This window comes from Paralichthys olivaceus, chromosome 8 (assembly GCF_024713975.1).
Source record: "Paralichthys olivaceus isolate ysfri-2021 chromosome 8, ASM2471397v2, whole genome shotgun sequence".
NCBI lineage: Eukaryota > Metazoa > Chordata > Actinopteri > Pleuronectiformes > Paralichthyidae > Paralichthys > Paralichthys olivaceus.
Window position 1 is genome coordinate 17,842,672 of NC_091100.1, and position 14,313 is coordinate 17,856,984.

At 40.6% G+C, this 14,313-nt stretch overlaps 1 protein-coding gene across 14 annotated transcripts in view; it reads right to left on the reverse strand.

Moving 5' to 3' along the window:
• add3a (adducin 3 (gamma) a) overlaps nucleotides 1-14,313 on the reverse strand; it is a 99,360-nt gene that overhangs the window by 7,926 nt on the left and 77,121 nt on the right. For 7 of the 14 annotated variants that reach the window (XM_020084132.2, XM_020084136.2, XM_069529893.1 and 4 more), the window contains 9 exons: nucleotides 9,176-9,325; nucleotides 7,950-8,093; nucleotides 7,271-7,369; nucleotides 5,854-6,030; nucleotides 4,238-4,492; nucleotides 3,250-3,354; nucleotides 2,941-3,027; nucleotides 1,916-1,939; nucleotides 1,095-1,218 (listed from right to left, as the gene is read on the reverse strand). In XM_020084132.2, the coding sequence (XP_019939691.1) occupies nucleotides 1,095-1,218; nucleotides 1,916-1,939; nucleotides 2,941-3,027; nucleotides 3,250-3,354; nucleotides 4,238-4,492; nucleotides 5,854-6,030; nucleotides 7,271-7,369; nucleotides 7,950-8,093; nucleotides 9,176-9,325 (1,165 nt within the window). The remainder of the gene's footprint in view (nucleotides 1-1,094; nucleotides 1,219-1,915; nucleotides 1,940-2,940; nucleotides 3,028-3,249; nucleotides 3,355-4,237; nucleotides 4,493-5,853; nucleotides 6,031-7,270; nucleotides 7,370-7,949; nucleotides 8,094-9,175; nucleotides 9,326-14,313) is intronic. The other 7 variants (XM_020084137.2, XM_069529894.1, XM_069529890.1 and 4 more) reach the window with 1 other exon arrangement.

Genomic DNA, 14,313 nt, shown 5'->3' on the forward strand with positions numbered 1-14,313 from the left:
TGTGTGTGTGATACCAGGCAGTATTAGAGTATAGGACTGTCCACTGTGACTGCTGCTAAGGCAACTGTGCTACAGACCCTGGATTATATGGACGTTTTTAAAAACCAAAACAGCTGACAGAGAGAACACAGCAAACTGAGGATGTGCAGTGATAAATCTGCAAGTCATGGTTTGAGGAGATGCTGTCACAGATGTTTGAATATAGAATATTTTAGAAATCCTGATTTAGTTTAAGCTCATTTGAAATCTGATTTTAACAGCTAGGACACTGCAAATATCTGCTTGTTAGGGTTGTGTCTATTCTTGCAGTTAAAGTCGAGTGGGGAAGTCTATTGACAAGTTTTATCAGTATTCAATTTGACTTATAAGATATCCAAATTCTAAATTTCTACATATTTAATTTAAATTATTATTTCAATGACAGTCAAAGTAACAATCATCTTTCTAATTTGACAGTCTATTTAAACAGTTAAGCAAAAATATATCATTAATAACGATACATCTAAACCCAATATATTAAATTATATAAAACTGCTCTACAATTGCTTTCCGCTGACATACACATGGATAAAGTAAGTATTGGCTGGTTACAGTGGCCCTGCTGATACATCAGTTGTGCTCTAATACAAACTGCCAAAGACTGAAAGCACACATTTTATTTAAAGATCTGCTACTCAATCAAATCTAGTGACACAATTCATCCTGATGGCTCAAATTCATCTCATGTGCGCTTCAAATTGAGCCTTACAGATTGATTATTGATCCGATATTAAGCCTGGTCAATAGTTTGTTGTGAAGTGAACATTCAGATTGATAGGGCTGCTTGTTGCTGACACAGAGGGATATGTTTTTGGCACAGAGTCCAGGTCAATGTGACTGTGTGTGTGTGTGTGTGTGTGTGTGTGTGTGTGTGTGTGTGTGTGTGCGTGTGTGTGAGAGCATGTGCAGTCCATATGTCTCTGAGGGTGACTGGCCTCTTGCAGTATTTTCATCACATGAAAACCCATGATCGTCCATGCAGTTATGGACTGGTTGGTATGCGTTTGCATGTTTGTTTAAGTGTGTGTACTTTTCTGTACGTGTGCGTGTCGTACCACTGAGTCCCAGTTGCCTCCTCTCTGCGTTCTTGCGGTACTCCTCCTGGTCCTTCTCCAGCAGCTCACTGAAGGGGTTGGGAGGCAGGGGAGCCATCTGCTCCTCCTCTGTGGGCACGTATGGCTGGGGAGGAGAAAAGGAGAAAGGTAAGCATGGGATCAAACACATACACCCACGTGCACTCACACACTCCCACGTGCACTCTCTCTCACACACACACTGAATTGAAGTGCAAAAGCAATGCACAAATTACACACAAATGGTACAGTGCATAGCATAAATGCATGCACACATAAATAGCTCTTACATACACACTCAGACAATGAGTTAAATACACAACCTTACAAATCACACACACACTTCATTACAGGCTTCTTACATAAAGATAAAACATGAGTGTTGACCACATCACACAGAACTCATCTAATCACCAGCTCTGCACTGAGTTTCTCATCCAATTACTGCCGACCCTGACATCTTTACAACAGACATATGAAGACAATTGTACCCACAAAACAAGTCACACACACGCAAACCAAACACACACTCTTTTTCAACATGTCGGCTCAGGCTTGCGAGTAACAATATGTCCATTGTCCAACACACATGGGAACGAAAAAGAAGTGCAAATTCATCTTAAGCAAAAATAAAACTTGTGCACATAAATTGAAATCGGTGTCAGTCTAAATAACACAACTCACACATGCAGTAATTTAATTCTGAGCAGGCAAAGAGTGTCAGATAAGTCCCCAAACATACAAGTGAGTGAAATGAAAATATCACAGCAAACATGAACAAATACAAAACTCTGGATATTTACCAGAACTTTAATCTGCACCAGATCCTTCAGGACAAGATACGAACCACAAAACCATCAACATCAACACGAGTACATTTAAATGTATTCTATCTATTATTTCCTTATTTTCTTTTGATATGTGAAGCTTACTAGTTGCTACTATCAGCATAAGTGAGTCCCTCCATCTCTGCATGGTGTGCTCACTTGACTCCCCCTAGTGGTCAGGACGTGTCATTATACTGGCAGTGCTGTTTGGTGAGCTACCTGAGCACAATGAAGTAACCTCTGTTTTCACTTGTTTGATTCCATCTCCTCTCATGACTGTATCAGCTCTAATATGAATTTTTCTTGTTTCACTGTTATGATTATTATCTCTCACCTCAGGTCATTTCCAGCACTACTTTACCAAAATGCAGCCTGAACTGATTTCCAATCATTAGTAAACACATCCGCGTTACTGCTCAGTATGGAAGTAAATAAGAAAATCTGTTCTTATTGCTTCAGTGCAGCAGGACGGCTGTGAATCCTGCATAAACCACTGCATGTCCATAAACTGACACATACTGATGTGTTTATTAAAAGCTGATACCTCAATATGGAGTAAGAGTCTTTGACTCTGCCATCAAGAAATAAAACACTACAGGAAAGCAATTAGAAAAGAAATTTAAAACAGGTAAAAATGGATAAAAGTCTGGATGAAAATCAGATTTTGTAGTTTCTCAGTTTAGTTGAAAATACAGAAGTAACAGATCTATATAATAATCAGCAGCTCTTTTGCCTTTCGTCAAACTTCTGTCATCAAATAAAACACGGGTCAATGCAGCCTCTAATGTCACTGCTAGTTTCCTTTCCTACTCTTCCTTCTCGTGTAAATGACCAATAGCAGACATTAGATGTGTTAGGACACAACAACAGTTACGTTGAAAATCAATCTAAAACAAACAGGCTTTGGTGTCCGACACTCACGACTTTAGAAATTAGGTTATAAGGCTGTAGATTGTTAGGATTGTTTCCTAAAGTGGTGACATCACAAAGCTCATCCTCACCTGTCGTGGTGCGTCGACAGGGATTCCTGCGAGGTGCTGAGAGCGTGGACCTGACGTCATCACATCAAACCGGTTCTGCTCTCTGATCTGCAGCAGGATAAAACACACCGGGATGTTATCAGCAAAGAGGGAAGCACCACAAGAGACTGTGAATCATACTATGGTCACAGAAAAAAAGATCTTTCCACGTTCAGTCTCATCATTTTGATGATTGATTTTAAATGTTTAACCACTTAAATGGCAGCGAATCACTACAACTATACGTGTGTAAAATTTCATCCTGAGCAAGAGGAAAGAGTTAAAACTCACTTTGTTCCTCTTCAGCAGAACCTCACTGGGGTCTGTGTTGAGAGGGACAAACTGATTGGGGTCCTCGATCCTGATCGGGGTTCCTGTCTCTTCCGCCTTCATCCACTGTCAAAGGTCAAAACAGATCAGATCAGAACATACAAACTGCAACCAAGCACTTCTAAACACTCTATTGTCTGCCAACTGGATACAATCTCTATTCTGTAATCTGTCTAGTTCACATATTCTTAATATAAATCATGGAGAGTTTCTCAAATGAAAGAGGCATTTTAAGATGAATTATGGGAATTGTATTAGTCACTTCAGTACTAGTCTTTGATTTTGATATTTAGTTTTTTAATCATATCTCATGTGAGCTTGCCAACATTGTTGGTTAAAAATACATAAATAAAGCCTCTTTTAAAAGTCTGATTCATTGTTGTGCACCAAGCTGACTGCTTCAAAGGTGATTGATTCACTGTAGGTCTCTGTTTGGCCAGTAGGTGGCGATCTAGTATCAACTTTTAAACACTAGGGAGCTGACAAGTGTCAAAACTCAGCTCTGTGAATTAAAGTGAAATTAATGTCATTTTAGTCCACAACTTACTCTTTGCAGTTTCATGTTTAGACTGACTACACCAGCTCACATGTAAACACGCGAATACACATTATTCTATGAAAAACACAGGAGCAAGGGTCATGTCCTCTTATATTTTCAAATCTTGCTTTGGTGGAACATTTGCACGAGGGGAGGCGACCACTGAAAACAGTACAAGACATATGTTGATTTTCCACATGAAGCTTGCTAACATGGAGGTCGTTGTTTCCCCGTTGTGAGGGGAATTATGATTAGGATTATACCCACAGTGTACATCTGATGAGTCAGACAAGCTTAACCCTGTTTTCACCTTAACATTTTATGTTTTATGTTACAGGGACTTATTCGTTGTCCCCATAAGGTGAGTGTGTAAGCAGATTTATGTCCCCACAAAACACACAAACATCTCACCGTGGTTGTCCGGCTATTGTAGCGCTCCTCGCCGCCCTCCACATTGACCTTGGTGTAGCTGTTCGGCGAGTTGAGCCAGCGCGTCTTCTCCCTCTGCTGCCGCTGCTGCAAAAACTTGAAGGGCAGGCGCGTGGCACAGTCCCCATCCTCCTCGAACAAAAACGCAGTGACGGTGGCAGGGATCTCCACATCGCTCTTGTGTCTCGGCTTCTCCCGGATGATGGGGTGTCTGTAGGCGTAACCCGTCCGGTAGCCCTGCGGCAGGAAACAAGATCATTCCATCAGATTTGGTCTGTTTGGGCTCACAACGAGCAACGACAAGGGAACAAAACCGCATGGCCTCAGAGGAAGCTAATTCATTTATTTGTACATGGTGTATGTTTATGTAGCCCCCCACTCTACTCCAGCTTCGACACGCTGCTGCAGCACAACAGAAATAAGCTCTTATTATTCTGTGACGTTTCCTTCCTGTAACGCTGGCTGAGCTGCCAGTTTCACAGTTAGTGAATGGAAAAGAAAGACAGAAACAGTGCAGTGGCCGCAGGGTTTCTGGCAGCGAGTCACAGTGTCATTTCCTGTCTGACCCTTTCTCTCTTGCAGTTCTCCCTCCATCCCCCTTTTATCCTCATTGTCCCTTTTCTCTTCTCTCTCTGTCTGTCGCCATCCTCTCACATGATCCCACTGGTTTTCAGATGTTTTTCCACATTAGGCTGACAGCTAAGATCCGTTCTTTTCTCTTTGGTCCTCTTCCTCTTCGTCTCAGCTGCACGGTCAAAGCTGACCTTTCAACTTGTATTCATCAGTTTTTATCTGGAAACAGTCAACAAGGTGGCCTAATCCTTTCCTGCAAAAATCCTGATATTCAGACAATCACAGCTGGAAGCTTGCTGCACATACTTGCTGTACTGCACTGGTTGTTAAAGGAGATTTAAGTTTGTGGATCCTTTATTTTCCTCCCACGTCTTTCTCATCACTGTATCTGGGTCTTGTGAAACTGAGAGCTTATCTGTGGCAAATGTTGTGTTTATGAAGTGAGCGAGAAGAGAGGGATGGTTAGAAAGGTCAGGAGACACAGAGACGAGCTGTTCTGAGGCTCGACGGGCTGATTTGTCGAGAGGGGGAAGAGCAGAGAAAGAGAGAAGGAAGAGAGGGAAATAGGCAGGCAAATGAAGTGTGTCGTGAAAGAGGTGACACGGCAATGAAACGCTGCCTCCAAGAAGTAACAAAGATGCTCTCTGATGTGACACACTCCAATCTTTGTGCCTCATTCCCCCATCTCTTTCATTCCTTTCCCAAATTACTTATCGTGTAAACGTGATTATTTTTTATTTGCTTGGATTTTTACCTTTGTCTTTCTGTCTGTTCATTTGCAGGATTACCAGGAAATTTGGGTGGAAGTATTAATAATAATAGCTTGAATTTATATAACGCCTTTCAAGAGACCCAAGGAAGCTATACATATGTCCGGTTAGTTAAGGTTAAGTGTTTATATAAAGTGTAGTTATCCAGTGAGCCCTAGGCCCTACGATACACAGTATACAGTATATTTATTTTTTAACAATGCATTTGTGCCAAATGGACGGATCTCAGTCTCACTCTGACGTCTGTGGACTCACCAGGTTATCCAGCATCCTCATCAGAGCCTCAAACTCCAGCTCCCCGGCCTTCCACCTGATCTCGCTCACCATGTTGATGTCACCTGCTGTGGATATGTCGGCCGTTCGTGATTTGTACTTCTCCTGGTCCAGCAAGATCAGGTTGTCCACGCCGCCGGCACACGAGATGGCGTTCACCTAAACCCACACAGTAAGGGACAGAGAATGTGAACCTCTGATGGAGACTGGTGACATACAGTATGTAGCATACATTTAATGGAAAGGCCTTTTTTTTAAATAACCAAGCATATGTGGTATCAGATCATGCATCTCTATAAACAACACAAAGGGGACAAACCACAATGCACCCACAAGAAAGATGAACATTTTGCACAAACAAAATGAGATCCACCCACCCCCATTCTGAACCCACCACAGCATCAAGGAATATACAGTACATGGCATGCAACACCCGTGGCTGGGGGGATTTATTTATAGAAATTAAGCTGGGTTTTGCAGGATGGATTAATGTTTTCCTTTGCTTGACTGTCTGGGGACAGTCAATCAGGATATTTGGTTTTGCCTGCTACAGCTGAGTTAGGGGAGGGGGGCAGCACAACAACAGCCCAAGAAAACTCAACACAAAGACGGACAAGAATCTGACAGTGCAGAGGGATCCTATGAAAGCAAAATAAACTGAACAATACACAATGATTAAAATAATAAAATAAAATAAAAAGGTACAACAAGAACGCCGTTATAAATTAAGTTCAACCCAAAAGCCAAGTAAAACACATTTATGATTATATGTTTGAAAAGCAACATGGTGTTCAGGTGTAGATGACTCAATATATATGAATTCTTTAAATCAAATTTCTGTTTTCACAAAAGTTGCACGACTTCTTCTTCTTTCCATGTAACCCATAACGACTGCAGAAGTCCTCCACGGCTACAGGTGAGAAACTGTAACTGTCTTATTTTTAAATATAACACATGAAATATGATTGTGAAGTATTAATACTAACTAATAATTAATTCTGAATAAATAAACAGTTAGATTTGTATTCCTCCCTCCTGATCCAGGCCTCCTGAAAAACCCTCCATCATATTGAGTAAAAGAGAGAACAGCCTCCTTGTCTTCTTTTTATGTTGCCTTGGATCAACAACAACATCAGCTTCTTACTCTAGCCTCTCTAGCCTGTTATAGGACTGTGTTTAGCCAACATGTTTCTACATGACAAGAGATTATGACTATTGGAGGAAAAAAAAGAGTGGAGAAATGTGACAGCGGCTGTGGGGAGATTAGATTTTGAAGGGCAAGCTGCCACCGTGCTGGTCTAATTCATGTGCAGGGGAAACTGTGCTGGAATGTGCTGGGTGCCCAAAAACAGCAGCATGCAGTTAGCTGCAATGTGTGTGTGTGTAAGTGTGTGTGTACCTGGATTTCGCAAGCATAGTGGACAGTGTAGACTTTATTAAATGCCTCTTCGACGTTTTCCCCAAGAGCAACCACACCATGATTCCTCAGCACCAACACCTGCAACACACACAGAAACAGTGATTTAACAGCAGATCAGAATGAATGTGACTAAACATTTTTGCCACAAGCCTTTTGATTTATTAGTGACCAAAAAAACGTTCTGGATGACTGCGGCAGGACCTGGCAAAAGGTGGTGGTGGAAATTTCCTTGATTATGTTTAAAACTATGAGCCCATTATTTTCAGCTTTCTGAAATGTTCACTCCTAATACTTTTTCTTGTTGTGAGAGTGAGTGTAAAGTTTGAGTGTAAATTATTTATACTGAAATGGAATAATTGAATAGCTTTAGAGGTACTGGGATTTAGAGCTTGTTTCCTTAAAGCTAGGGTTGGTAATCCTGGAAAAGCTAGCAAGAGCAAGCTACACTTTGAAAAAATGCAACCAATCTTCTGCTCCTTTTAGAATGATGCAGGGCGACCTTACTCAGTTAGAAAAAGCTGTATTGGTTCTGGCACCGTTTAGGCACCAGTACCCTAATTACTAATTTAGATCTATATAATAATTTAACAGTGGTATCGAAAAAAAATCCCAATGATAACCAACCCCACCAAACTCTTATATTTCTAGGTTTTCCTACCTTTGTTGTCGGCCCCAGGGCCTTCTGCAGGTCTCTGCGGTCCTCCTGGTCGTCCAGGCTGCCCTGGTAGTCGTAGTACGCTATGTCACCCAGGATCAATGCCTCCTGGGAAATGGGCAGGATTCCGCACTTCATAGATGACACCTAAATGATCAGAGAAGTGAGAAAAAAGGGAGGAGAGACATAGGAAGGTTTAGAGGCTTTGACAGCTGCATTGTAGCAGTTTCATTCATCCAAGTTTGTAGCCTCAATTCTCCTCAGATGTTTCTGTGTGAAGAGACTGTACTCTTTGCTTGCATGAGAGTCGTAAATGAATTCCTGCAGTGTAGGGTGCACATCACTATCACTTCAAGTATCAGTGCCTGTTTAGATAATTATTCCCTTTCAGTAGAGATGTTCAAGACGTTTTTCTCCAGTTTCATGAGTTCATCTGGGTTTGTTTGTTTGTCTAATATTTAGCGGCATTACCAAAAAACTACTGGATGGATCACCACGAAACTCGGATGTGGTATGGGTCAGTGAAGAACCCATTTTGGTGCAGATGTGGATCAGGGGGTGGATCCAGGAAACTTTTATTTCAGATTGCATGGTAGGACATTGTTGAACATTTTTGTGAATTTCTCAAGACATTATGCAGAGGTTAGTCATATGTACAACGCTAATATTTATGAACTGGTGAAAATTGGTGTCGATCTGGACAATTATCCGGATGTATCTTATGACAACTCATGATGAAGTGGCCAATCACCTTAAGGCACCCCTCGAGTATCCTTCAGTAATATGATTCCACAAATCTAATTTTTACATTTCCTTGAGAGAAAAACACTGTCTGATTTGGTTATCTATGAAAGCTGATTGCCTGAAAAAAAAAAAAAAATATATAAAAAGCCCTTTATATAACCAGGATGGAGAGGTTCGACTGTCATTTGCTTGTAGTGCAGGGTTAAAAACACATTGTAGTGTAAAAACTCAAAAGGAGTTTAGTTTGTCCAGTCTGAGCTACTGTAAAAAACATGGCGGCCTCCGTAGAGAGGACCCACTCCTGATGTTAATATAAAGTTGAAGTAAATATAAACAACTTATTCTAGGGCAGAGAAAACAGCAATTTGTACAATTCAGATAATCACACACTAGTGAAAAGATCCGTTGGATTAATTTACATTGAATTTCTGCCCATGAATCCCTTTCACCCAAATCTTACACACTGCACCTTTAAGTAAACTTACGGCAGCCGTGGCAGGAGTGTGCACATGTACGATGCAGCGTATGTCTGGACGCATTGAGTAGATGGCGGCGTGGGGGCTGAACCCTGCAGGGTCGACCCTCAGGTTGGTGGAGCCCTGCTCGATCACATCCCCGATGATGTTGACCTTCACCTGGGGAAACAACGAGAGGAGACGGAGTCAGTTCTGATGATTTCTGAGTTGGATCTGGTGCTGGTGGATGTAAATCTCTGAACAGTCTTTTCTAAAATGGTGCAGAAGCAATCAAACATAAGCTGTATGAGCTTCATGGAAGTTTTACAGCAGCATTATTTAGAGGGAAGGAGGAGGAATATAACAAGAGTGAAAGAGCGCACAAGGAGAAAACAGAAAAACTAACCAGGCCCTTATCAGTTTCATCAAATACACCCAGGTAATAACGGACATCCAGAGACTGACACACAACAAGATCCACATCCTCAAACACAAAAAAGACCTCCAACATTAACTCAAAAAACATGAATACAAGTTAAATCCAGTGCACGTTAAGACGCAAATCACATTATCAAACATTCCTCTCCTCTGTCTGCTTCTCCACACGAGATGAACATAATACTGTTAGAGACATGAACATGTCGACGTCTCCTATGAGTACTTCATTACCAGCCAGTTATTAGATTACACGACAGGAGAGAGGGAGGGAAAGATAGAGGTCGAAACCTGGAGGGAAGAGAGTCGGATAACCAGAGAGAATGAAGACAGAGAACTGGACAAAGAGACTAAGGCATAAAACCCGGAGCAAGAGCAATGACAAAACCCAGTGCAGATGTCAGTCCCTGCAGAAAGAAAACATATAACCGACAGAAAATCCATTTTTGCCTGCAGACCTCGTACAAAATTGATGTCACTGTTACCACATGTTCTGTGATATGAACCAGAACCTACGAGCTTGCATTTCTCTTTCATAATATAAAGCACAAGTCTGTGCTATCACAACAGGAAGGGACATCCATCATGTAGTCTGAGGCTAATGAAATACACCCAGTACAGCTGCAGTCTGGAAAACATGAACTGAGGCTCTACTTCTGTTACTCAGGGCATTTCTTCTGAGACAAGTTTTGTGTTCCAGTAATAACTTTTAAAGTAGAAGATGTACCAGAGTGTGTGCACCACCCATTTCCTCTCACCAGCCTCCCTCCCATGAAACCTCAGCTCCACTGGAAATATCTTGCAGACCAAAAATTCAATTTAAATCAAATATGGAGAAATTAGTAGGCATATCAATAAGCATATACACTACAAAAGTTATTTAAACTCAAGAAGAATAATTAACACTAATTAAAATCACATGATTAAGTAATCGATTAAACTTTAAATTAATGTTCTGTTTTAAACTATTAATAACCCAGGAGTAGCGCTTTTAACAGCCATATGGATGTGTGGATGAATGACTACATTGATCGTTAACCAACCAGAGGAAAGTGGATGGCACCAGCCGAGCGTAATTAAATACTGCCATCTTTGTCCCAGCGGTCAACGATCGAACATCGATTGGGTTACATCACATGTCTAATACAGTATTAGTTCACCCTGTTGCGTCCTTCAAAATGCTGCTCTCTCACCCCACAGCACCCTGTCAGAGACACAGTCTTACATCTGAGGGGCCCATCTGATATATAAAATATATATTAAAACTACCATGTCAAGACACGCATCAGAAAGAATCTGCAATGTGACTTGGTTTGATGTAGTTGAGTTGGTTATAAGTAATCTATAAAAAAAAAAAAAAAGGCCTGGCACAGAGAAAGAGGGCCCGAGGAAGGAGCTGAAACTTGGAACATGAAGTCACTGAATTCCTTGAGGAAAATTAAAAGATTCACTTCTGATGCAAAGTCACGCTCTGTCATTACTAAGATGATGTTTGAAGCCAAAGTCTGATGTCAAACTGAACTAAAACTAAGCTCAAACTACAATATTCACCGAAACAAATTTCCCTGTGAACTCAAATGACCCTACCTCCACCTCAGAGCTCAAACAGAGACAGGGAGAGGGAGAGGCAGATGGAAAATGACCAAAGACAACTGTACTTCAGCCCTCCTCAGATCCTCCAGAGCCTCCACCAAGCTGACCCCGACACGACCTCCAACACTCTTTATTCTGGACGACTTCCTTTTAATCAATCTGAACACTTGAGCTACGAGCCATGTGACTGTAGAGGTCGCTGGAGATAAGAGAGAAACAGCAGCGACGGACTACCTTCCAAATACAAACAAACTTAAACACAGTCAGAGAGAGCTGACAGATCTACGCAGACGACATCATTTTGTTCTGTCCGCCAGCAGTTACTGTGTTTGTGGTGATTCCCACTTATACAGACAACCACAGCAAAGATGGACACGATCCAGACGCACAAACTATAAATACTCCATTTTAAATAATGTTGCCTTAGGATTCTAACTACTGTATAATTTACTCCACCAAGGAAATTATGTTTCATTGCCGTGTGTCTGTCAGTCAGCAGGGTTACTCAAAAACAACTGGACCCATTTCCATTACATTTTGTAGAAGGGTGGAGGTTGATCCGAAGAAAAAAAAACATATATTTCTGGAGCGGATTCTGATAAACGGGCAGATTCAGGATTTCTTCTTCTTCATCTTTAACATGGTATGTTGGGGCGTTGGTGGGGGAATGCACTCTCTGTGCACCTTTCTAGTTTGTACTTTAAGTTGCTGTTTGTAAAATGTTTGATTTGGAGTAATTCAACTTGTACTATATGTGTTTGTAGTAGTTAAGACATTTTAGGCTCTAAATGAGTCATTTTTCAGACACTAAGAAACATAAAAGTGTTCAGTAAAAAATACTTCAGAACTGGTCAATGCACACTATGTACTCAACAAAGCAACACAAACTCTGGATGGGAAAAATAACTTTGTGATAAAAGTTTGTCAGTTATGTAATATACATGCTAATGAATAAAAAAAATACCTCAGACATTTGTTTCCTACAGTAGTGAATACTGTTTGACAACTGAAGTCATTTTAGAAACAGCTACAATAACCTGGCAGCGCAAATTAACTATTTACTTTTAGCTAACCATTAGCCAGCAAGACAGCCTAACTGCCTGTTTGGCATCAAAAACGGCACGTTTATTCTTCGTCATAATGTATTTTGTGAATAAAACATGAGTCTGTTTATTAAAGGATTGTGGTAACATGAACAGCATCATGCAATAATTAACACAAAAAGCTAGGAATTACAAAACAGTCATTTTGAAGCAGCCACTATGCATATTTTGCCCTGTAAGCTTGAGCCAAATTGTTACACACATTGTTGCTTTATTTTATTTGGAAGATAAAAACATACATGTATCTTTACTATGCCCAAATTATGTTCGATTCTGTAGTTTATTTTAATTTCTTAATAAAAGCGTAACTCAGCAATGAATCTGATTCACTTTTATGAGGCTTTGTTGTCAGACACCTGCAGAAGTTACCATCTGAACTTCAGCTGAGTTTCTTTGAATATCTCGTTCCTGCCAACAACTCTGGAGGGTCAAACAGTGAAATGTGTCTGTCAGCAGCAAGGCTACTACATCCACTGTCGGCCAACACCTGCAGTATCACTACACAGGTGTGTGTGGGTACTTGTACGGATATCTTTGAGAGCCCACAACCTACAGAGTGAGGACATTTTGGCCGGTTCTCGCTTTCTGACCCACTTTCAATGGGTTTGAGGGTTAATACTTGGTTTTAGGGTTAGAATTAGGTTTAGGTTAGGGTTAGGCATTTCGTTGTTATGGTTAAGAGCAGGGTAAGGGCTTAGGAAGAGCATTATGCCAATGAGTGTCCTCACTAAGATAGAAGTACAAACGTGTGTGTGTGTGTGTGTGTGTGTGTGTGTGTGTGTGTGTGTGTGTGTGTGTTTGTGTGTGCACAGGTGTTGCAGATAAAGTAGAACAAAGCAAACAGAACAGAAATGAGAAAAAAGAAAGAAGATATGATGTGTGAAGTAGCTTTTATGTAAACTTTTGCAATGTCACAAATCATAAAAGGTGAATTATGTGGGATTTTTGTGGCTTAGTTTGGCAGATAAAAATAAAGATGCTTTTCAGCAGAGAAACCACATCTGCAAGTAACACAAGAGACATTCAAAGAATTGTATTACTACAGGGCAAGTTAAATTGATTCTTTTAGTATCCTTTCATGCTTTCTTTATCTTTCTGATTTCATGGATTATATTAATCAAATAGAGTATTTAAAAAGTAATATTCACCTGCCTGGTCATAGCAAGCACATGCTTTTATTTTATCCCAGTTATTTAGTATGTCTGTCTTATGTCTTATTTGTTGCTTACATTATTATTTACATTATTGTTTTTATTAACATCCCCATAAGGGTATTAAATCTTGTTTTAACAATGGGATTTTTGTCATTTCACCCTTTTCAACTCATTGGAATAACAAGTGATGGAAACCAGGGACAGAAACAAGAGCGGGAGCAAAATAAAGAGACAAACAGATGGAAATACAAACTGAATTAGAAGGAGTTCAAATGCAAGGCAGGAGGAAATGAGGTTGCCAACAGATTATTAGGCAGGTTGTTACACATCTATCAGCACGGCAGCGCTGGGCGCTGTGACGACATGTGCACTCTCTGAACCAAAACTGGAGACAAACAGCCTGACCCACCCACGACATTTGCAGACTGGTTACAGGAAACCGCTCTCGTCAGACAAATGTCAATATGAGACCAACATGGCAAACACATAAACAGAGAGGGATACAGAGAGGGGGCGGGAGAGATGGAGGTATATTGTCTCTTGTGCTTATAGAAGACCAAAACACTGAACTGTGCTGTATCTACAATCTGCCCCCTTTATACAAGTCAAGGATTTTAATTGAAGGAAATAAATGGCTGATTATGCAAAGTAGAAAAGTACAAGCCCTGTCCACTGGAGACCAAAACTTTAATACGCATCATGATATTTACAACCTATTTCATTTGATCCAGACTACAATGCGATCAATGGGCTATATTAATCTTACACTATGAAGAAAATCAGTTTCTAAATGATCCTGTGCTTTGGGTTCAATTCTGGTGCTACACTACACGTAGAGCTATCTTCTTTTTACCTAGGCAGGTAAATAATCTCACTTTATTAA